At 39.6% G+C, this 24076-nt stretch overlaps 1 protein-coding gene across 1 annotated transcript in view; it reads left to right on the top strand.

Annotated features, from left to right (window-relative positions):
• CCPG1 (cell cycle progression 1) overlaps positions 1–24076 on the top strand; it is a 50093-nt gene that overhangs the window by 16780 nt on the left and 9237 nt on the right. The window contains exons 3-7 of the mRNA XM_011986516.1: positions 2193–2307; positions 9619–9695; positions 10846–11047; positions 15932–16183; positions 23030–23151. Coding sequence (XP_011841906.1) covers positions 2193–2307; positions 9619–9695; positions 10846–11047; positions 15932–16183; positions 23030–23151 — 768 coding nt within the window. The remainder of the gene's footprint in view (positions 1–2192; positions 2308–9618; positions 9696–10845; positions 11048–15931; positions 16184–23029; positions 23152–24076) is intronic.

Below are 24076 nucleotides of genomic sequence, written 5' to 3'. Positions count from 1 at the left end.
CTACTCGGGAGGCTGAGGCAGGAGAATGGCGTGAACCCAGGAGGTGGAGCTTGCAGTGAGCCGAGATTGCGCCACTGCACTCCAGCCTGGGCGACAGAGCCAGACTCTGTCTCAAAAAAAAAAAGGAAAAGAAAAATGACAGTATACTGATAAACAGAAATATACTTACTCTAGGTTTTAATGGACTTATCTATAATTTTCCCATTTGTTTTTAGGGTATTGTAAGCCTCACTTGTTTTCTTAATAAAAGTTTTAGGCCGAGTGTAGTGGCTCACGCTTGTAATCCCAGCACTTTGGGAGGCGAAGGAGAAGGCGAATCACCTCAGGTCGGGAGTTCGAGACCAGCCTGACCAACATAGAGAGACTCCCGTCTCTACTAAAAATATCAAATTAGCCGGGCTTGGTGGCACATGCCTGTAATCCCAGCTACTCAGGAGGCTGAGGCAGGAGAATTGCTTGAACCCGGGAGGCGGAGGTTGTGGTGAACAGATCGTGCCATTGCACTCCATCCAGCCTGGGCAACAAGAGCAAAACTCTGGCTCAAAAAAAAAACATTTTTTTTTAAAATTTGAGACGGAATTAAAATTTTTTATTAAAAATTAAATTAAAAATTTAATTAAAAATTAATTTTAAAAAAATTGTTTTTTTTTACTCTCAGTTAAGGTTCAGGTAGTTATGTTTAGAAAACATTAACAGAAAAAACAAGTTTGCCTCTTCTGCGTTTCAGAATTTAAAAACGTCTGTATCATTTGAGATTGAGATGATTTTTCTTTTTAAAATCTTCAGTGACTTTTCTATTTTTAACTTGTTTTCTTCAAAGGATTAGATCAACTCCCATAGCAACTTCTCCTTCAAGGATAATTAACAATACAGCAGCAAGGCAGCTATGGTAGTCTTACCTGTGAGTCTGCAGGGTGGAGTATCACAGCAGACCTCTCTGGCACTTAGTCAAGTATGTCATTGGGGTGTTCTGTACTGGACATTATGTCCCAGAGTAAATCACATTTGTACTTTTATCTCTCTTCTATATCTGCTTTCCAGAATCTACTCTTTCTTGCTAATGTCTCTTACATGTGTTCCTTTTCCTTTCCCATTACCACCGTTCTGATTTGGGCCAGAATTGGTTTCCCCAGCAGTTACTAATCCAACTCTAACTTTGCTTTAGCCTCTACCATTCTCCTGCCACTATAGACAACCTCAGAGTGTTGCATCCAGAATTCTCTTTAGGGCTCATCTTAAATGCTGCTTTGTCATGAATTCTTTTAATTTTTGCTGTCTTGAGTTATGTATATCAAGAGAATGCAGACCTTTCAATTGTGTGTGTCAGCAGACTATAGTGGGGACATAGGGAAAGAATCACCTTGGTCGTTAACTTTGTTTTGCTAATTAAGACACAAAGAAAAATTGTATGATCCGCTATTATTAATGAAGAGACAGTCTGACATCAAAGTAGGAAAGATAACCTCAGAATAAAAAGATAGTCTAAAATTGTATAAGGAGAGTATTCATTAGCCCTATAGGTTTATTTAATCCATGTCATTAAAGCTTTAAACAGTTTTAGTTTATATTGCCATAATAAGTACTTATTTGCATATGGCTGTTTCTCTGAATACGTTGTCAGTTTGAATTTTTGATTTTTTTTTTTTTTTGGGATGGAGTTTTGCTCTTGTTGCCCAGGCTGGAGTGCAATGATACAATCTTGGCTCACTGCAACCTCTGCCTCCTGGGTTCAAGCGATTCTCTTGCCTCACCCTCCTGAGTAGCTGGGATTATAGGTGCCTGCCACCTTGCCTAGCTGTGAATTTGAATTTTTTATACCCTACAACACCTAACAAAGTGCCTTGTCTAGAGTAGTTCCATAAATGTTAAGCCGAAAAAAATTACTACAGAAATAACTAAATTTAGACCCTTATTCTCTGGGATTCAAATTTATTGCTTGAGCTCATAAAATAGAGCATTCCGCTTTTGGGCTGACCTGACTTAGAATTTAAACCTGAGACTCCATTCTGCCATTTTCCTGCCATGGGCCTTTGTGGGTTAAATTGAACAAAAGCTTGTCTGATTAGATATTGTTCCCTTGGAGTATGGCAGCATCTGAGACTTTTAATAATGGAAGAAGCATTTACATGTAGTCAAATCTAGCTTTGAGGAGCTAATAGGCAAATAACTGAAAGATTATCACTTTTCCCTAGGGGTCAGATATAGAACTGTTAAATTCTGTGACAGCCGCTGACAGCTGTGAGCCCACCCCAGAATGTTCATCTTTAGAGCAAGAGGAACTTCAAGCATTGCAGATAGAGCAGGGAGGTAAGTGGTTCACAAATTCTGATTTTTTTTTTTTTTTAATAGAGTATATGAATGATATTATGAGTCTCGCCTTCTTTCCAGGTGGGTGGCCTTTCTGGCTAATCTAAGTGGTCATTGGAGGATTAGAACTTACAGTATAGGCCGGGCACGGTGGCTCACACCTGTAATCCCAGCACTTTGGGAGGCTGAGGTGGACAGATCATTTGAGGTCAGGAGTTCAAGACGAGCCTGGCCAACATGGTGAAACCCTGTCTGTACTGAAAATACAAAAAATTAGCCGGGTGTGGTGGCGGGCACCTGTAATCATAGCTACTCCGAAGGCTGAGGCAGGAGAATCGCTTGAACCTGGGAGGCGGAGGTTGCAGTGAGCCGAGATTGCGCCACTGCACTGCAGCATGGGCGACAGAGCTAGACTCCATCTCAAAAAAAAAAAAAAAAAAAACTTCAGTGTGGTTTTAATGAAGGCCCACAGAACCCAGAGCCAACAGCCTGCCTCACGGGTTTATTTGCAGCTGTAGTATGTTTTTGGGCTTTCAGATACACTTTGTTGCTACGGAGGTAACCGGTGACCAAAAAAAAGTGTTTCATGGTTTAACGTGAATTTGTTTGGTAGTTTCTATTACTTATCATTTGCTTGGTAGTTTGTATTTACTTGTCATTATTAAAGTTAAGAAAAAAATTATTCATTTATCACAAGAGATTTACTAATCTCTTTTCCAGTTATCATGTTATGGAGTTACAGACATACCTCTCATTTTATTCTGCTTTGCTTTATTGTACTTCGCAGATACTGCATTTTTTACAGATTGAAGTTTGTGGCAACCCTGTGTTGAGCAAGTCTGTTAATGCCATTTTTCCAATAGCATATGCTCACTTCATGTCTGTCACATTTTTATAATTATATTTCATTTATTTTTATTTTATTGAATTGAATTGAATTGAATTGACAGAGTTTCACTCTTGTTTCCCATGCTGGAGTGCAATGGTATGATCTCGGCTCACTGCAACCTCCACCTCTTGGGTTCAAGTGATCCTCCTGCCTCAGTCTCTCAGCTGGAATTGCAGGCATGTGCCACTGTGCACAGCTAATTTTGTGTTTTTAATAGAGACGGGGTTTCATCGTGTTGGTTAGCCTGGTCTTGAACTCCTGACCTCAGGTGATCCACCCGTGTCAACTTCCCAAAGTGCTGGGATTACAGGCGTGAGCAACTGTGCCTGGCCTGTAATTGTCATATTTCAAACATTTTCATTATTATTATATCTGTTATACGGTGATCTGTGATCAGTGATCTTTGATGTTACTATTATAATTCCTTTGGGACACCATGAACCGTGCCTATGAAAGGCAGTGAACTTAGTAAATGTGTGTGTTCTGACTGCTCTACTGACTTGCTGTTCCCCCATCTCTCTTCCTCTCCTTGAGCCTCCCTGTTCCTGGAGACACAACAATATTGAAATCAGGCCAATTAATAACCTACAGTGGCCTCCAGGTGTTCAGGTGAAAGGAAGAGTTGAATGTCTCTCACTTCAAATCAAAAGCTAGAAATGATTAAGCTTATTTGAGGAAGGCGGAAGGCATGTTGAAAGCTAAGTTGAAAGCTAAGTCTCTTGGACTAGATAGTTAGCCAAGTTGTGATTGCAAAGGAAAAGCTCTTGAAGGAAATTAAAAGTCCTTAGTGAACACATGAATGATAGGGAAACCATATAACCTTATTGTTGACATGGAGAAAGTTTTAGTGGTCTTGGTAGAAGATTGAACCAGCCACAAAATTCCCTTAAGTCACAACTTAATCCAGAACTAGGTCCTTCCTAACTCTCTCAAGTCTGTGAAGGCTGAGAATGGTTAAGAAGCTTTAGAAAGAAAGGCTGAAGCTAGCTGATGTTGATTCATGAGGTTTAAGGAAAGAAGCTATGTCCATAACATAAAAGTGCAAGGTGAAGTAGCAAGTGCTGATGTAGAAGGCGCATCAAGTTATCCAAGAGATCTAACTGACATAATGGATGAAGGTGGCTACCCCAACCAGCAGATTTTCAGTGTAGATGAAATAGCCTTCTATTGGAAGAAGATGCCATCTAGGACTTTCCTAACTGGAGAGAAGTTGGTATCTGTTTCTAGGCTTTAATGAACAAGCTCACTTTCTTGTTAGAGGCAAATGTAGCTGGTGACTTTAAGTTGAAGCTAGTGTTCACTTACCATGCCTTGAGAAATCCTAGGGCCTTTAAAAAATATGCTGCATCTACTCTGCCTGTGCTCTGTAAATGGAACAACAAAGCCTAGGTGACAGCCATGTGTTTACAACATGGTTTACTGAAGATTTTAAGCTGAGTGTTGAGACCTGCTGCTCAGAACAAAAATATTCCTTTCAAAATACTAGACGTTGTATAGTAATACGTGGTCAGTCACCCAAGGGCTCTGATGGAGATGTACAAGGAGATTCATGTTGCTTTGTTTCCTGCTAACACAACATCCAATCTGTAGTCCATGGATCAAAGACTAATTTTGACATTTAGCTTGTATTATTTAATAAATGAATTTTGTAAGGCTGTAGCTGCTGTAGATAGTGATTGCTCTGATGGATCTGGGCAATGTGTGTAAATTGAAAATCTTCAGGAAAGGATTCACCATTCTAGGTGCCATTAAGAACAATTGTGATTTGTGGGAAAAGGTGAAAATATCAACATTCACAGGAGTTTGGAAGAAGTTGATTTTAACCGTCATGACTTTGAGTGGTTCAAGACTTTAATGGAAGAAGGAACTGCAGATGTGGTAGAAGTAGCAAGAGAATTAGAATTAGAAGTGGATCCTGGCCGGGTGTGGTGGCTCGTGCCTGTAATCCCAGCACTTTGGGAGGCCGAGGTGGGCAGATCATGAGGTCAAGAGATGGAGACCATCCTGGCTAACTGGATGAAATCCCATCTCTGCTAAAAATACAAACAATTAGCCGGGCGTGGTGGCGGGCGCCTGTAGTCCCAGCTACTCGGGAGGCTGAGGCAGTAGAGTGACCTGAACCCGGGAGGCGGAGCTTGCAGGGAGCCGAGATCACGCCACTGCACTGTAGCCTGGGCAACAGAGCGAGACTTCGGCTCAAAAAAAAAAAAAGTGGATCCTGAAAATGTGATCCAATTGCTGTAATCTCATGATAAACTTGAACAGATGAGGAGTTGCTTCTTATGGATGAGCAAAGAAAGTCGTTTCTTGAGATGCAATCTGCTCTTGTTGAAGATGCTGTGAATATTGTTGAAATGACAACAAAGGATTTAGAATATTACACAAACTTAGTTAATAAAGCAGTGGCAGGGTTTGAGAAGATTCACTCCAAGTTTGAAAGTTGTTCTACTGTGGACAGAGTGCTATCAAACAGCATTGCATGCTACAGAGAAATCTTTCATGAGAGAAGAGTCAATCCATGTGGGAAACTTCAGTGTTGTTATACTTTAAGAAATTGCAGTCGAGACCATCCTGGCTAACACGGTGAAACCCCGTCTCTACTAAAAATACAAAAACAAAATTAGCCGGGCGTGGTGGCGGGCACCTGTCGTCCCAGCTGCTCGGGAGGTTGAGGCAGGAGAATGGTGTGAACCCGGGAGGCGGAGCTTGCAGTGAGCGGAGATCGCGCCACTGCACTCCAGCCTGGGCGACAGAGCGAGACTCTGTCTCAAAAAAAAAAAGAAAGAAAGAAATTGCCCTAGCTACTCTAGCCTTCAGCAGCTACCACAGTGGTCAGTCAGCAGCCATCACCTTTGAAGTAAGAGCCTCCACCAGCAACAGTATTAAGATTCACTGAAGGCTCAGATGATCACTAGCGCTTTTTAGCAATAATGTATTTTTAAGTGAAGGTATGTACAGTTTTTTTAGACATGATGTGATTGCACACTTAATAGACTACAGTATAGTGTAAACCTAACTTTTACATGGACAGGGAAACCAAAAAATTCATGTGACTTGCTTTATTGCATTGGTTTGAAACTGAACTTGCAGTATATCTGAGATATGCCTGTACTCTGGTTCCAATTTGATAAAATGGAATTTGACTACTGTATTGCATCTGTATTATGTATACTTCCTGTGGGATTTGATGCACACATTATTTATATAGAGAAATAGGACTCCTGAACAATTGGCTGCATACATTTATGTTCATATTTAAATTACCTCATTAACTTTTTAGTATTACAGTAAAATGCATACAGAACATTTCCCCTCAGGAGAAAAAAGTGGATGTGTCAAGTCCAGAAATAGAAGAGATTATACCTGTTAACTTTTTTAAGCCTACATGTTGATTACTACTCTCATTTGAAAAGTGATTCTCAGCTTTTGTGTGTCAGAGATCCTTTTGAGAATCTGAAAGCTATGGACAGTTTCTTCCAAGAAATGCATATATTTGAGTATGTTAAAGAAAAGTTTCTTTTTTGTTTGAGACAGAGCCTCGCACTATCACCCAGGCTGGAGTGCAGTGGCGTGATGATCTCAGCTCACTGCAACCTCTGCCTCCCAGGTTCAAGCCTCAGAGTCCCGAGTAGCTTGGATTACGGGTGCCCGCCATCACGCCCAGTTAGGGTTTTTTTTTTGTTTTTTTTTTTTTTTTTTTTTTTTTTTTAGTAGAGATGGGGTTTCACCATGTTGGCCAGTTTGGTTTCGAACTCCTGACCTCCTGATCAGTCTGCCTCAACCTCCCAAAGTGCTGGGATTACAGGCATGAGCCACTGTGCCTGGCCTAATTTTTTTGTATTTTTAACAGGGGTTTCACCATGTTGGCCAGTTTGGTTTCGAACTCCTGACCTCCTGATCAGTCTGCCTCAACCTCCCAAAGTGCTGGGATTACAGGCATGAGCCACTGTGCCTGGCCTAATTTTTTTGTATTTTTAACAGAGATGGAGTTTCACTATGTTGGTCAGGCTGCTCTTGAACTCCTGACCTTGTGGTCTGCCCGCCTCAGCCTCCCAAAGTGCTGGGATTACAGGCATGAGTCACTGCGCCTGGCCCCAGTACCCCAGCCCAGTACTGTGGCAGAATCGTACCTCCAAATTAATACATTTTCTTTTGGGGCTATATAATGCTGAAAAATAATTCCCCCCCCTTCCCGTTCTTTACAGGACTTAAATTACAGAAGAAATGCATGTTCATGATAGGGAAAAAATAATAGTAAGCAAAAGAAATTTAAAATGGCCTATAATTCTTTTATCTTGAAGTAATTACTGTTGATATTTGGTATACTTTGCTCATAAATTGATATATTATTTTTAACTTTTCTTAATATTTTATGCTCTTTTTTTTTTTGAGACGGAGTTTCACTCTTGTTGCCCAAGCTGCAGTGCAATGGCATGATCTCGGCTCACTGCAACCTCCACCTCCCGGGTTCAAGTGATTCTCCTGCCTCAGCCTCTTGAGTAGCTGGGATTACAGGCGTGCACCACCACAGCCAGCTAATTTTTTGTATTTTTAGTAGAAATGGGGTTTCACCATGTTAGCGAGGCTGGTCTCGAACTCCTGACCTCAGGCGATCCACCTGCATTGGCCTCCCAAAGTGCTGGGATTACAAGTGTGAGCCACTGTGCCCGACCTTTATGCTCTTTTTCATTAAAAATATATTGTGAGGTCATCATTCTGTTTGTACATATTTTCTTTGAGGAGATTCTTATAAAATACTTCTTCTGTAGTGACATTTCGTTTTTCTGTGTTTTGAGTTCTTTCTTTTTTAAAAAAATTGCTGGTAGAAATGGTCTCACTATATTGCCCAGGCTGGTTTTGAACTCCTGGCTTTAAGTAATTCTCCCATGTGGGCCTACCAAAGTGCTTTGATTAAATCATGAGCCACTGTGCCTGGACTCCCCTCTCTCCAACTTTTTTTTGAGACGTGGTCACACTCTGTTGCCCAGGCTGGAGTGCAGTGGCATGATCATGGCTCAGTGCAGCCTCAACTCCTAGGCTCAAGTAATCCTCCTGCCTCAGCCTTCTGAGTAGCTAGGACTATAGGCACATACCCCCATGCCCAAATAATTTTTTAATTTTTATTTTTGTAGAGACAGGGTCTTGCTGTGTTGCCCAGACTGGTCTTGAACTTGTAGGCTCAAGCAGTCCTCCAGCCTTGGCCTCCCAAAAGTGCTAGGGTTACAGGTATGAGTCACTGCACCCAGCCTGAGTCCTTGCTTTTTATAGTTTATGTTTTCTTGTAAAGCATTTAGACACACACACACACACACACACACACACGTACATATTCATATATACTTTTATAAATAATAGTTTGAAGCCATGGTTTTTATTCTTACGGTAGCAGGCATTGACAGCCATTCGAATGGTCTTTAGGAACTTTGAATAAACTTTTAAGAATGCAGGAAATGTATCACTAGGTATCTAATGATCGATTTTTTCATATTAGGTATTAAGAAACACACTGGATCAAGTAATTTGGCAATGTAAGGTAGAGGTTTTATTTACTTAGTCAAGGTAGTTTTGATTTGAGTTCTTAATAAGTCTTGTGGCTGGGCACGGTGTCTCATGCCTATAATCCCAGCACTTTGGGAGACCAAGGTGGGCAGATAGCTTGAGGTCTGGAGTTCGAGACCAGCCTGGGCAACATGGTGAAACCCCATCTCTACTAAAAATACAAAATTTAGCCGTGGCATATGCCTGTAATCCCAGTTGCTGAGGAGGCTGAGGCAGGAGAATCACTTGAACCCAGGAGGCAGAGTTTGCAGTGAGCCAAGATAATGCTACTGTGCTCCAGCCTGGGCAACAGAGTTCCCAGACTCTGTCTCAGAAAAAGAAAAAAAAAAAAAAAGCTTAAATAATTGCATTTTCTTATCAAAATTATCACCTGATAATTTCAAATAAAATTTATTAGCAACAGTGGAGTGACTTCTATAATTGTATGTGACATTTCATTAAATCTACTCTAACATATTAGGAAGAAATTTTTTTTTTTTTTGAAGGCAGAGTCTCGCTCTGTCACCCAGGCTGGAGTGCAGTGGTGCGATCTCGACTCACTGCGAGCTCCGCCTCCCGGGTTCATGCCATTCTCCTGCCTCAGCCTCCTGAGTAGCTGGGACTACAGGCACCCGCCACCACGCCTGGCTAATTTTTTGTGTCTTTAGTAGAGATGGGGTTTCACCGTGTTAGCCAGGATGGTCTTGATCTCCTGACCTCGTGATCCGCCCGTCTTGGCCTCCCAAAGAGCTGGAATTACAGGCGTGAGCAACTGCGCCCGGCAGGAAGATATTTTTATCTACCCAGATTATATGTTGGCTGCAGAAAGTCTATAGAGAGTTTTAAATTAAGAAATAATTACATTGATCTTTGCTTTGTATCAGAAAGCAGCGAAAATGGCACAGTGCTTATGGAAGAAACTGCTTATCCAGCTTTGGAGGAAACCAGCTCAACAATTGAGGTAAACTTGTATTTTACTCTATGGATATATGTTAAATAGTATCCTTAGAGTACTAATTAAAGCCTCTAACTCTATTTATGCATTCTATTCCTATTTTGAATTATAAGCAATTTTGACTTCTAAGTTAGATGTCTTAGAAGACATCTAAGCAAAGTAATTTCTTGGTATTGTGTTAGAGATCTATCTTTTCACCTCTAATATAATTCTCTTTGGAAGTAGATTGCATTCTTGAATTATATTGAACAATTAAGCTGTTAGGTTTCACGTCTAAAACGATGGTTCGTTTTAAAATTTGGTAACAACCTAAGACTTGTCCTTTGGGGTTTTACCTGACTTCTATATAAAACTAGATAGCTAGATGATCATTTTACATGGTGTTTTAGTCTGTTTGTACTGATCTGACAAAATACCTGAGACTGGATGATTTATAAAGAACAGAAATTTATTTCTCACAGTTACAGAGGCTGGGAAGTTTAAGATCAAAGCGTGGACAACCTCAGTGTCTGCTGATGGCATGCTGTCTTGTTTCCAAATGGCGTCTTGTTGCTACATCTCTAAGAGGAGATGAGCGAAAAAAGGCTGGATGCTGCATGAAGCCTGTTTTATAAAGACCTTGATCATATTCCCAGGGGAGATCCCTTATAACTCAGTCACCTCCTAAACGTCCCACTTCTTAGTACTATCACATTGGCGATTACATTCCAGCCTAGGAATTTTTGGGGACACCTTCAGACACATTCAGTACAAGATACAGCTGTTGAAGTTTATTACATACATAACCCAGAAAGTTTAGTGAGTCTTTTTTGGGCTCCCACGCTACAGAGTTGTGCTCGAATAGACCCATGGAACTCGTGAGAGAAATGAACTCTTTTTTCTGTGGTTATTGAGGAGCAAAGGTGGGCTTCTCAGCTTCTGCAGCCCACTAGGAGAACGCGGTGGTCTGATCTAATTCTGAGAGTTGTCAAGGGATCTGATAGTGTTCTCAAGCTATATGATGAGCCTACTATTGCGTAATTCTTTACTAATGGGAGGAATCGTATCTTTTATTTTAACTCAGATTACTATAATACTTAGCACTGTTGTATTCTACGAAAATATAAGGCCCTTAAATCATTGTTGATTTACCATCTCTAAAATTATGGTTCTTCAGGCAGAGGAAGAAAAGATACCTGAAGACGGTATCTATATTGGAACTGCCAGTGATGATTCTGATATTGTTACCCTTGAGCCACCTAAGTTAGAAGAAATTGGAAATCAAGAAGTTGTCATTGTTGAAGAAGCACAGAGTTCAGAAGACTTTAACATGGGCTCTTCCTCTAGCAGCCAGTATACTTTCTGTCAGCCAGAAACTGGTAAGAATACACTGATAAGAGACATAAAGACATGTACGACCACATTTTATATAAGGGCTTTTTTTCTACCCCTAATAATTTAGTCTCTAGTTTTGAATATGTTTGTGTAAAACTCAAGACTATTTTGTGTGTGAAATCTATTAATACCTAGTGTTTTCCTAGACTGTTCTGGAGCATAGCAGTCTTTTGCTATAACAGTAACCATCTTTTGCCATTAAATAGAAGGCAAAATTGCTTCAGTGAGATCTGTTAAAATCACAAATGCTTCAAAATTCATTTGGTGCTTTTTAGATTGGGAAATTGGGGATGTTAATATTTTTGCTTGCAGTAGTATACATTTTGTATTATAGAAATAGTGAAAGAAAAATTCTTATTAAAGTCTCTTCAAATATATTCAATTATTAATCATGCAACAAACATTTATTGAGTACCTACCATATGCCAGACAGTGTTGAAGGTGCTGTCAATACAGCTAGTCTCCCAAAGCTCCTGACCTTCAGAGCTTTTGTTTTAGATTCTGTGATGAAAATGTCACTAGTGTTAAGTCACATTTTTAGTGCAATCAATACCCGTTGTACAGACAGACTCATTCAGAGATTAAAGTGTGAGTTGCTTGATTTCTTCCCACTATGCTTCAGCTCAGTTTTAGCAGTGTGTATAACATCTTTTAATGTGATATAAGTATGTAAATATAAAGTTCCTGGAAATATCAGTTATTAACCCACAATTATAACTAAGGGTGAGTGATGGCAGAGACAACTTGAAACACTGCTAGTGATTGTAAAAATTTCCTAGTTTGACAGAAAAACAGGAAACGTGTAGTATCTATTTTAGGTAATTTTTTTAGATTTTACCATTCTTTAATATTTACATTTGCCAACCAGAATCAGACAATATAATTTCTGTCATTCCAGTTTAGCTAATAAAATGTCAAGTAGAGATTCTTGGCTGGGCATAGTGGCTCACACCAGTAATTCCAGCACTTTGTGAGGCCGAGACAGGTGGAGTACCTGAGCCCAGGAGTTTGAGACCAGCCTGGGCAGCATTGCGAGACCTCATCTCTACAAATAATAAAAAGCCAGGCATGATGGCATGCGCCTGTGTTCCCAGCCACTTGGGAGGCTGAGATGTGAGGATTGCTTGAGCCTGGGAGGTTGAGGCTGCAGTGAGCTGAGATTTCGCCACTGCGCTCCAACCTGGGTGACAGAGCAGGACCCTGTCTCAAAAATAAAAAAAAAATAGAGATTCTTGGCTATCTCATTTAATGAGAAGTTATTTTCAGCTAGTATATCAGTGGTTTGCCTATAAACATGAACTTGAAAACACTTTATCCAGCTATTTGAATATTCAGGTGACATTCTTGGTGGTCAGAGGAAAATTCAGCCTTTGTTAGAATAGCATTCATAGTATATTTATTTAGGGAGGGATATCGTAATTGATTTTAGAATCCTTGTTGGTCATCAAATTTTATTATTTTTTTAAACTCTGGAATTTGTGTTGTATTCAGGTAGTTTTTTTTTTTTTTTTTTTGCCCCCTTCCTTTCTTGCCTCTGGTTTAATTCCATAATGTTCATCGCCCAGAAAAGTCAAATTGAAGCTGGAGTATTATAGAATGGTCAGATATATAAGAAACTGACATAGACATAAAAGAAATTACATACTGTTGCCGGGCATGGTGGCTCATGCCTGTATTCCCAGCACCATCTCAAAAAAAGAAAGAAATTATATATTGTTAACTTTTTTCAGGAAGTTGCATACTTCTAAGCTCGTTCTTCTTTTGTCTTCTTTCTGAATTCTGACTTCTTGAGATTTTTGTAGACTGAGTTAAGAGGAATATTTGATTAATTATCTTTTTACCCATTGTTATTCCTCCTAAAGATATTGTTTCAATAAACCAAATGTTTAAAGATGAAATTTTGGACTATACTGAAAACACTACATATAAACCAGTTGCCAAGAGTTTTTGTTTTGGGGCCGTGCACGTTGGCTCATGCCTGTAATCCCTGCACTTTGGGAGGCTGAGGCAGGCAGATCACCTGAGGTAAGGAGTTTGAGACCAGCCTGACCAACATGGTGAAAACCCTTCTCTACTAAAAATACAAAAATTAGCCAGGTGCCTATAATTCCAGCTACTTGGGACTAACTGCCTGTGGTAGCGCGGGCCTGTAATCCCAACTACTCTGGAGGCTGAGGCAGGAGAATCTCTTGAACCCAGGAGGTGGAGGTTGCAGTGAGCCAAGATTGCACCATTGCACTCCAGCCTGGGCAATAGAGGGAGACTCTGTCTCAAAAAAAAAAAAAAGAAAAGAGTTTTTGTTTTTCCCTTTTGGTTTGTTAATTTTGTGCTATAGCCATTACTTAATTGTGTTTTTTCCTTTCCCTTTCTTCATCCTTAAAGATTTCAACTTCAGTTTTTTCTTCTCCTGACTTAGATTCTTGTGGCAGTGTAGGTTTTGTTGGGTTAAGAACACTGCCTGCTTCCTCTATATGAACTCTCTTTCCTGACAAAAAGCAAAGTTGGTAGTGTAGAGTTTGTATTGTGTATGTTTTTAAGAAGGCATGATTATTATATTTTAATTTAGTACGATAGCAATGTTAAGTGATAATTAAGTATTTTTAATTCTTTTTTTCTTTTTAGTCTTTATAATATAGCTTTATGCATCTTTTTTTCCTGTTTATTCACAAAAGAAAGGTGGTGGGAGAAGCTGTGGAAGATTCCTGAGTGCATATGGGGATGGGATGATCAGCTGAAACACCATGTTCCTAGCCAACTCACTTTCCAAGGTGGTGTGACTAACTCTGACCAGCTTCTCTAGAGCTGAGTGTGCCTAGTCACATTTACTATTTACCGAGTGCTTTAAAGATACCTGTTGTCATCTGTGATACTCTAAACAGGTGTTCAGAATCTCTTGTAAAGGCACTGGCCAAGCTTATTGCATGCCTTTGCATTGCTTGCATCTATGGGCCAAATTAAGCTTTTTTAAAAGAAGTTAAAAATCAAAATATTTTAGCTATTATATGTATGGGTTAAAAAAGTTGGAAGCATTAGATAAGGACATGAATATATTAATATGGGTTAGGCTGTTTTGTTAGAATATGTAATGAAGGCAATGTTAATGTAGAATTGAACATTTAAGAAGTTTTACAGATGGTTTGTTTCTACATTTACCTATCTTAATTTTATGTCAGAAAACCTGACTTAAATACTCTAACCATGATCATGAATGCCTTTGTATTATGTAATGCTTTGTTTAAGTCTTCCTTTCTTTCTCTTTGTCCAAGAAATATAACCTCACACCTGAGGCGACGGCATCTTTGAAAAACTAGTGATCAAGAATAACCAGATATACATGATGGGCATAAGGGTCATGACCAAAAAGATCTCTCAGTGGCATCTGTATCACTAAATATTAGGAATATTCATTCATTTCAGTAGTGCCTTCTGTCTTTGTGTTTATTGTTGTAAGTGTGAAAGTGAACTGAATCCTCCGTGATCCATCTCTGAAAAATATTGCCTAACCTAAATCACCAGCTTTCCTGTGGCATGGATATCCTGTCTTCTGAAGAACTGTTTTTGCTTTTCTGGAGCATGAATGTTTGTTGTTTTAGAGCTCTTTGTATTCAAGTTCATATTTTATCCTTCCTTTTAGTGCTTTTCCTCTAAGTAGCTTGTGGAAATTTTTCTGAGTAATCGAAGCTTTTGTGTCAACATACAGTTTGTTGATATATGGAACCGTGTTAAGAAATTAATGCATTTGGAAAAAACTGAAGGTGATTTTTCCAGGGAATTTGTTTCCTGGACTTAGGATTTCTTGTGCAGATTTTTCCCACCAGTTTGCTTTTCTCTACTATTATTTTCATATAGGAGCAGCATCAGAATAGTCCTTAATATCGGAGATAGCTGTTGTGTCACTTCCTCATGCTGACATATTTACTAGAGGGTAAAATTAATAACCTTCTAGTAAGAGTGGCAGTCGAAGGGAAGGACTCATCTGACTTCTGGAAACCTATGTTAAAATAGAGTGCTTTGAACCTTGATCGTGGGCTAATCAGGTTAGAAATGAAACTAGAGACCAGATACACCCAAGGAAACTTGGTAGTTATTTTACTTTATAAGTCACAGGAAATGCTTGTGTACTTTCCTGTGTTCCTTAAACTGTTGCACTTCAATTACCTCTTTGAAACTGAATGAAGAGACAGAGAGTATTGTTTTCTCTTTCCAGAAATAATACTTGTTTATACCTGTAATAGCAATGAAATTTTGTTTCTTTTGAGACAGAGTTATGCTGTGTCTCCCAGTCTGGAGTACAGTGGCAGGATCTCGGCTCACTGCAACCTCCACCTCCCGGGTTCAAGTGATTCTCCTGCCTCAGCCTCCCAAGTAGCTGGGACTATAGGTGCACTACCACACCCGTTTAATTTTTGTATTTTTAGTAGAGAAGGGGTTTCGCCATGTTGGCCAGACTGATCTTGAACTCCTGACCTCAGGTGATCTGCCCGCCTCGGCCTCCCAAAGTGCTGGGATTACAGGCGTGAGCCGCCGCTCCTGGCCAACCGTGAAACTTGAGGCTATGAGACTGAAGGATTATTCTAATAGTGTAAACTATAAGGCGAGGAGGGTTAAAAAAAACCAGAGATAGGCTTTCAACGCACAAATGAATATGATTAACAGATTCTTGTGTATCACATTTGAAATGCTTTATGTTTTGGCTTTATGTAGATGAGTTGAAAACCTGTGTTTTTGTTTATGTTGTTTGGTTTTTGTTTTTGGCTATCTCGTGTAAAAAGGCATGTAAGGGATGGCATTGATTATTCTAAATAATTTTTACTGGGAAAGCATTTCCAAGATTTTGAATCGCTAAATGTCAACTTTTTTCTTAATAGTATTTTCATCTCAGCCTAGTGACGATGAATCAAGTAGTGATGAAACCAGTAACCAGCCCAGCCCTGCCTTTAGACGACGCCGTGCTAGGAAGAAGACTGTTTCTACTTCAGAATCTGAAGACCGGCTAGTTGCTGAACAAGAAACCGAACCTTCTAAGGAGTTGAGTAAACGTCAGTTCAGTAGTGGTCTCAATAAGTGTGTTATACTTGCTTTGGTGATTGCAATCAGCATGGGATTTGGACATTTCTATGGTAAGTATTCAAAAATGTGTAACCTGATGGGATAGTGTAGAGGCACTTAGGAGTGAGGAATCCTGGGATATGTTTTCAGTGCCATTATTAAATATATGGCCTTGAAAACTTGAAGCCTGTTTGAGCCTCAGTTTTCTCATTCGGGAAGTGGGTGCTGCCTATCTCACAAAGCTTTTTATTTAAATAAGGTAGTAGTTATTAATAAGTGTAAAGATAATAACCACATATATTTGTGACTCTTTTAAAGTTAAAAGATGGAAGATTAAAAATCTGAAATGCTCACCATGAGGGAAATCATTTACATTTAGAATCATAGTTAAACTAAGTTGAAGTGTGAGTTTTTTAGGAAGATTATTTAAATCACAGTTGAAATGGTTATATTTGAAATGTAGAAATAGTAAGTGTTCATTATTTCTACTTTGAGGTTTCATGTAAGTATCATACTTTATAACTTTCATTGTTGTTTCTGTGATTCACATGAATTGAGAGGTTTTCATCTTTATTCTTATACTTTGCTCTTTATTATGATTGATACTATTTATATATGTTGGTCATCTTATCAATTCAAAGCCTTTAAATGCCTTTTGGGTGAGAAGAGGAAGGTATTCCATTGGTGTTACTTTACTTTCTCATTTAGGAGCCTCACCCATTGAACCTCTCTCTTTTTTTTTTTTTGGGAGACGGAGTCCCACTCTGTCGCCCAGGCTGCAGTGCAGTGGCATGATCTTGGCTCACTGCAAACTCCACCCCTAGGGTTCTAGCAATTCTCCTACCTCAGCCTCCCGAGTAGCTGGGGTAACAGGCGCCTGCCACCATGCCTGGCTAATTGTTTTGTATTTGTAGTAGAGATGGGGTTTTGCCGTGTTGGCCAGGCTGGTCTCAAACTTTTTTTTGTTTGTTTTTTTGAGACAGAGTCTCGCTCTGTCGCCCAGGCTGGAGTCCAGTGGTGCGACCTCGGCTCACTGCAGCTTCCACCTCTGGGTTCAAGCAATTCTCCTGCCTCAACCTCCTGAGTAGCTGGGATTACAGGTGCCCACCACCATGCCTGGCTAATTGTTTTGCGTTTTTAGTAGAGACGGGGTTTTACCATCTTGGCCAGGCTGGTCTCGATCTCCTGATCTTGTGATGCACCTGCCTTGGCCTCCGAAAGTGCTGGGATTACAGGCGTGAGCCACCGTGCCCGGCCAGTCTTGAACTCTTGACCTAAGGTGCTCCACCTGCCTCAGCCTCCCAAAGTGCTGAGATTACAGGCATGAGCCACCATGCCTGGCCTGAATCTCTTATTTAAGGTATGTATTTGTACAGTGACTGGAGTATTTGAAACCTGAACTTTGACTCTTTGCTGTATTGGAATTTGGGGTAGAGACAATTTAAAAGGAAACGTCTTAGATCTTGTCAAATTCCCGAATTTTAGCTTGCTTTATATTAACTACTTTTAGTTTTTTTTGCCTGCATAATCCACAGTCTAACTTTCATTTTGCTAGTTCCTTGGAAAAATGTATTTCTTATGCAAAGATTGAAGAATTACATGTATCCTATGTGGATTTGTGGAAAAGGTTTATTATTCAACATAGCGTAATGTTAGAATAGACTTAATGAAGACAATACCTGTTTAAAGTCAGAGCTTGCAAGATGTGTTTCTTGTATTTATATTAATAAAAATATGTATTTAGATTTCTGATGGATGCCTGCTTGAATTTAATACTGAGATACTATTATTTGTATCCTTTCTTGAAATTTGTTGTAATAAGATTTGATTGGAAATATATATTTACCTTTATAGACTAGCCGAAACAAATTAATCAATATGTATTTGAGTATGATTTTCCCTCCACAGGTAAACATGAGAGTAACAAAGGAGAAGATCTTATCTTAATCTTTTTTTCTTCAAAAAAAATTGGATAGTGATTTAAAGTGTTAATCCAAATTAAAACTTCACTATTTACATGACCTTTGAATATTTTGTAGAAAGATCATTTTACAGGAGTGCTTTCAAAATGAGAAGTTACCTCTCTGTTATGTAGGATTTTGGTTATTAGTAAAATTTACCTTAATAGTTAATTAATAAAACATTGTCCTTTACTTCATATTAGCCTTTTCAGAATATGAAAAGCCTGGATAATACATTATGAAGTAGGCCTTATGGTAATCAGATTAGTTTAATTAACATACAAGACCTAACCTAAATGACTTTTCCAAATCACTACTTAAAAGACATCACTTTTTTTTTTGAGACGGAGTTTTGCTCTTGATGCCCAGGCTGGAGTGCAGTGCATGATCTCGGCTCACTGCAACCTTCATCTCCCAGGTTCAAGTGATTCTCCTACCTCAGCCTCCCGAGTATCTAGGATTACAGACATCTGCCACCATGCCCAGCTAATTTTGTATTTTTAGTAGAGACGGGGTTTCTCCATGTTGGTCAGGCTGGTCTCGACCTCCCGGCATCAGGTGATCTGCCCACCTTGGCCTCCCAAAGGGCTGGGATTACAGGTATGAGCCACCGCACCCAGCAAGACATCACATTTTTAAATTTTAGCACTGATCTCAACATTCTTTGGAGTTGATTTCAGAGCCATTTTGAATTTCCCATTCACCGTGAAGTCAGTCATTGCATCCCATAGTCATTCATTCACTTTATAATTTTATTTTATTTTTTTTGAGACAGAGTCTTGCTCTGTTGCCCAGGCTGGAATGCAGCAGTGCAATCTTGGCTCACTACAACCTCCGTCTCCCAGGTTCAAACGACTCTCCTGTCTCAGCCTCCCGAGTAGCTGTGATTATAGGTGCCCACCAGCACGCCTGGCTAATTTTTGTATTTTTAGTAGAGATGAGGTTTTGCCCTGTTGGCCAGGTTGATCTTGAACTCCTGACCTCAAGTGATCTGCCTGCCTCAGCCTCCCAAAGTGCTGGGATTATAGGCATGAGCCACTGTACCTGGCCTGCTTTATAATAATTTAACAATACCATACTACTGATTGAATCATTCTGCATTTGTCAGCCTTGGTGCCATACAAATTTGAATTGGCAGATTTACACTGCAGGGAAGAGAAAGCTAGCACGACTAAGGATAGTAAAGCAGTATACTCCAGTGTACTCCATCTGAAAATGTCATGAATGAAGCAGTCTTTCTTCTTACATTTACTTGTGACTATCAACATTCCAAATCATCAATGGAGTTCAATTGATTTAGTTTTCTCCTTGAGTTGCTTGAAGTATTGATAGACTACCTGGCTCTTCGGCAGACTATTACATAACAAGATATCTAGATGCTAAGTTATAGAGCACAGAATGAATTACAGCTCAAAGCATACACTTACTGAATTATCCCAGAGGTGGTAAGATTTTTTTTTTTTTTTAAATAGTTCAATTCATTTATTTCAACCGACGTTTATTGGCTGGTGATACAATTGCTCCTCAAGGAGAAATGATTTGAACAGGAGAAGATTTTTTAAAATATTTTTTTAAATAGGAGATTTGTACTCCAAGATTCTTCTGTGCTGTAGTCAAAAGTGATGTGCCCTTGAATGGGCTCTGAATGTCCTTCAACACAATAGACATGGCCAAGGAAAAGAAACCCAAAGAAAAGAAACCCCGGCAAGACTGTAGGTCTAAGAGGCATGGCTAAGGTGTTGAGTGTAAGTGTATGTAACAGACAAACTTCTGCATTTGGGGCTATTCTCGGAGTCACCTTGATTTTTTGTTTTTTGTTTTTGTTTTTTTCACTTAACATTAAATTCATTCAGCAAATATTCGTTGAGCTCCTACTGCATATCAGGGACTGGTGAAGAAATAGAGGTGGTAAGATTTAAATTGTGTCTAATCATAGTAAGTTTATGATAGACTCAAGGAAGGTAGAACATTCCAGCAATAGAGAATCTGATAACCCGAGGAAGAAGTAATCTTGGGTTTGGGAGCAGTGAAAAGACTGCCCGGACTATAGCAGAGTAGGTATTTAGAAATAATGGAGTGGGTGGGGTGCTGTTATAGTCATCCCTTGATGTCCATGAGGGATGGGTTCCAGGAGGCACCCATACCAAAATCCATACAAACTAAAGTCCCTTGACGGCGGACCTCACATACACGAAAAGTCACCTCTCCATATACCTGGAGTTTGCATCCTGCTATTGGATTTTGCATCCTGCCATGTAGTTCAAACTCACGTTGCTCAAGGGTCAACTGTATATTGTAAAACATCTTGGAATCGATAGGAAAGTTTGATTTATTGAGTAACCTGCTATCAGGTTAGAGAAAAAGAGTGCCGGAACGTTTTGCTGGTGTGGAAAAAGTGGTATGGGAAAATGTAGAATAGTTGTTAGGAGTTCTGTAATCTGGATATTTGGTGAGGAGGACCTTGACGATTGGAATAACAGTGGGAATGGAATAAGGGACATTGAAGGAATAATGGAAAATAATGGCAGTTTATTAAATTGTAGGAAATGTGCTAGCTGCTTCACTTTTGGAGTTGGGGTTACTGGGGAAGTGTTGCCAGATGATAAATAGATGGTAAGCACAGTTTGGTTTGGTTTGGGGCAGGTGTTGAGGTTTGATTTTTTTTTTTTTTCCCCCCACCCTACAAAGAGGCCCCCTACGCAGCTGGATGTGTTGATTAGAAGCTCTGATGAGAAGTTAGGACTAGATCTGTAGATTGGAATTCTTAATAGGAGTGATAGCAAAATCTGACAGTGGTGCAACATGGTACAATAGGCAGCATTTGTAGACATGACTAGGCCAAAGATTGTATCTTGAGGATAACACTTTAGGCAGCCGAAGGTGCAGGAAAAACCCCCAAGTGATTAGTCAGTAATACTGTAAAAGGCCACATTAAGACAGTAATCAAGCATATGCTATATTATACTATCTTGAATTCAGACCCCAACACAGTTTTAGATTATTTTCCAGTGGGCAAAGGAATTAATCTTCTTAGCAGTTTGAAACAGAAATTGCAGAAGTTTTCTGTTACTCTGGGAACTATAGATAAATTTCCTTCAACATGTGAAAAAATCGGGGATTCTTCTGAGTAGTTTTGAAACAAGCTTGCCATGCTTCTATAAATTGGAAAATCTAAAGAGAGGAAATGAATTCTAACACAGAATACCATAGCTAGAATATGTAACCGTTATCTGTAAATTGGCAAAAGTTGTTTTTAGTATTTTTCAAGATGTATTGAAGACATTTAAAATAATTTTTATATCAGTAAGGGAAGAAATAGCGATCATTGCATCCTTTCTTTGTAAAATTCTATAGTATCTATACTTAGTAGATGTAATGTTGTAGCTAACTGCATTTTGCCTTATTTTTGATTTCGTGGTTTTTTCCCCCCATACATGAAGCATGTGAACAGCATGTCTGAGTAAAGTAACATTTTGATTTTTAGGGTGAAAATATGAAGAATCCTAGTTGGTTTAAGATTCTTTTTTTGAGACAGAGTTTTGCTCTTGTTGCCCAGGCTGGAGTGCAGTGGCATGATCTCAGCTCACCGCAACCTCTGCCTCCCGGGTTCAAGCGATTCTCCTGCCTCAGCCTCCCGAGTGGCTGGGATTACAGGCATGTGCCACCATGCCCTGGCTAATTTTGTATTTTTAGTAGAGACAGGGTTTCTCCATGTTGGTCAGGCTGGTCTTGAACTCCTGACCTCAGGTGATCCATCTGCTTTGGCCTCCCAAAGTGCTGGGATTATAGGCGTGAGCTACCACGCCTGTCCGATTCTTTTATCACTGTTGGTAGAAGGACAGTGCTACTCCAGTACAGATTTAACCATTGCAGAATTCTTAACAAATTTGGCTTTGAGAATGGTGCACAGTCACCATTAGCCAATTATTTTCTGTGCTGTACTTTTTGGGCTTTGTTGTATCCTTTAGGCAAAATATTTAAAAAAAAAAAAAAGGTTTTCATTTTTCCTTATTGACTTCATGACCTGTGAAAAAACACCAGGGTTTGTTCATTTCTCTGTATAAAGGAGGCTGAAACACTTTTTGTACTTAAAGATAACCCCCAAAACAACAAAGCTGAGTGCCTTCAATATAGTAAGATAAGAACATTACATAAATTGTTCTCTTGGTTAGAGCCATATGGGTGGGCCTGTGTGTTTTAATACAAAAGATAGTGAACTGCTTAAATGTTCGTGGGTATATGTAAATAAATGTTTTTAAAAACTGGCCTACGTGGCCTTACTTATATTACGTAAATGTTCACCATCATCTGATGAATGATCATGGGCTTTCACTTACTTATCTTAAAAAATTTTTTTTACATTTTTAGTAGAGACGGGGTTTCACCATGTTGTCCAGGCTTGTCTTGAACTCCTGACCTCAAATGATCCACCTGCCTTGGCTCCCAAAGTGCTGGGATTACAGGCGTGAGCCACCGTGCCCAGCCTTAGTTACTTATTCTTTATGTAATCAGAATTTTTAAAGAATGGTGAAATGCTGATGATACTCTGAATAAAATGATTGTTAAGATCACATAGGTTATGGCCAGGCACAGTGGCTCACACATGTAATCCCAGCACTTTGAGAAGCCAAGGTGGGTGGATCACTTGAGGCCAGGAGTTTGAGACCAGCCTGGCCAACATGGCAAAACCCTGTCTCTACAAAAAATTAGCTGGGCATGGTGGCGCTTGCTTGTAGTCCCAGCTACTCGAGAAGCTGAGGCACGAGAATTGCTTGAACCCCAGGAGGCAGAGGTTGCAGTGAGCTGAGACCATACCAGCCTGGGCGACGGAGCGAGACTCTGTCTCAAAAAAAAAGATTACATAGCTTATATGCAGATTACCAATGTTTAAAAATAAATAAAACATTGAATGATAATAATTATGTTACATACCCTTAATAAAAATATTTATTTTAGGCACAATTCAGATTCAGAAGCGTCAACAGTTAGTCAGAAAGATACACGAAGATGAATTGAATGATATGAAGGATTATCTTTCCCAGTGTCAACAGGAACAAGAATCTTTCATTGATTATAAGGTATGTACCACTAACAAATATTTAAAATAATTGTTAGTAATTTTTGTGCTTATTACTTAGAGCTTATTGTGCTTAGTAGTGCAGATTAGTAAATCAGAAATAATGCAGATCATTGTTGAATTGAATACGGGTACTTACAGTGTCCTAGTCAGTCATGAGTGCACCATATAGAGTATTTCTCTTATTCTCAAAACATGGGAATTAAGCAATTATTAACTTTCATAGGTGGGAAAGAGGTTTAGAAAGGTTAAGGGACTTTCCCAAGGTAGCAACTGGCAGAGCTAATTTGTTTTTGTTTGTTTGTTTGTTTATTTATTTATTTATTGGAGATGGAGTCTTGCTCTGTTGCCCAGGCTAGAGTGCAGTGGTGCAGCCTCAGGTCACTGCAACTTCCACCTCGGGGTTCAAGCGATTCTTGTGCCTCGGCCTCCCAAGTAGCTGGGATTACAGGTGTGCACCACTACGCCTGGCTAGTTTTATTGTATTTTTAGTAGAGACGGGGTTTCGCTATGTTAGCCAGGCTGGTCTCGAACTCCTGACCTCAGTCTACCCACCTCAGCCTCCTAAAGTGCTGGGATTACAGGTGTGAGCCATTGTGCCCGGCCACGGCCTTTTTTTGTTTTGTTTTGTTTTGGAGAGCTAATTTGATTCCAGGGATTTGACTTAAGAACTCTTATCCCTAGCTACTATTTTATAGTTAACATCTTTTAAAAGTGACATTTTATATGTGTATATAGATATTTTTATTAGCATTATTTTCAGAGTGAAGCACATTTTCAGTTGGCAGAAGGGAAAGAGGAGAGTTGTGGTTTTATAGCCTAAGATCTTCTCTTGATCAGGGGACATAGCCATTCCTTTTCGGCCGGGCGCGGTGGCTCAAGCCTGTAATCCCAGCACTTTGGGAGGCCGAGACGGGCGGATCACG

This window comes from Mandrillus leucophaeus, unplaced genomic scaffold (genome assembly GCF_000951045.1).
Source record: "Mandrillus leucophaeus isolate KB7577 unplaced genomic scaffold, Mleu.le_1.0 Scaffold108, whole genome shotgun sequence".
NCBI lineage: Eukaryota > Metazoa > Chordata > Mammalia > Primates > Cercopithecidae > Mandrillus > Mandrillus leucophaeus.
This window is presented reverse-complemented; position numbering and strand designations above follow the sequence as displayed.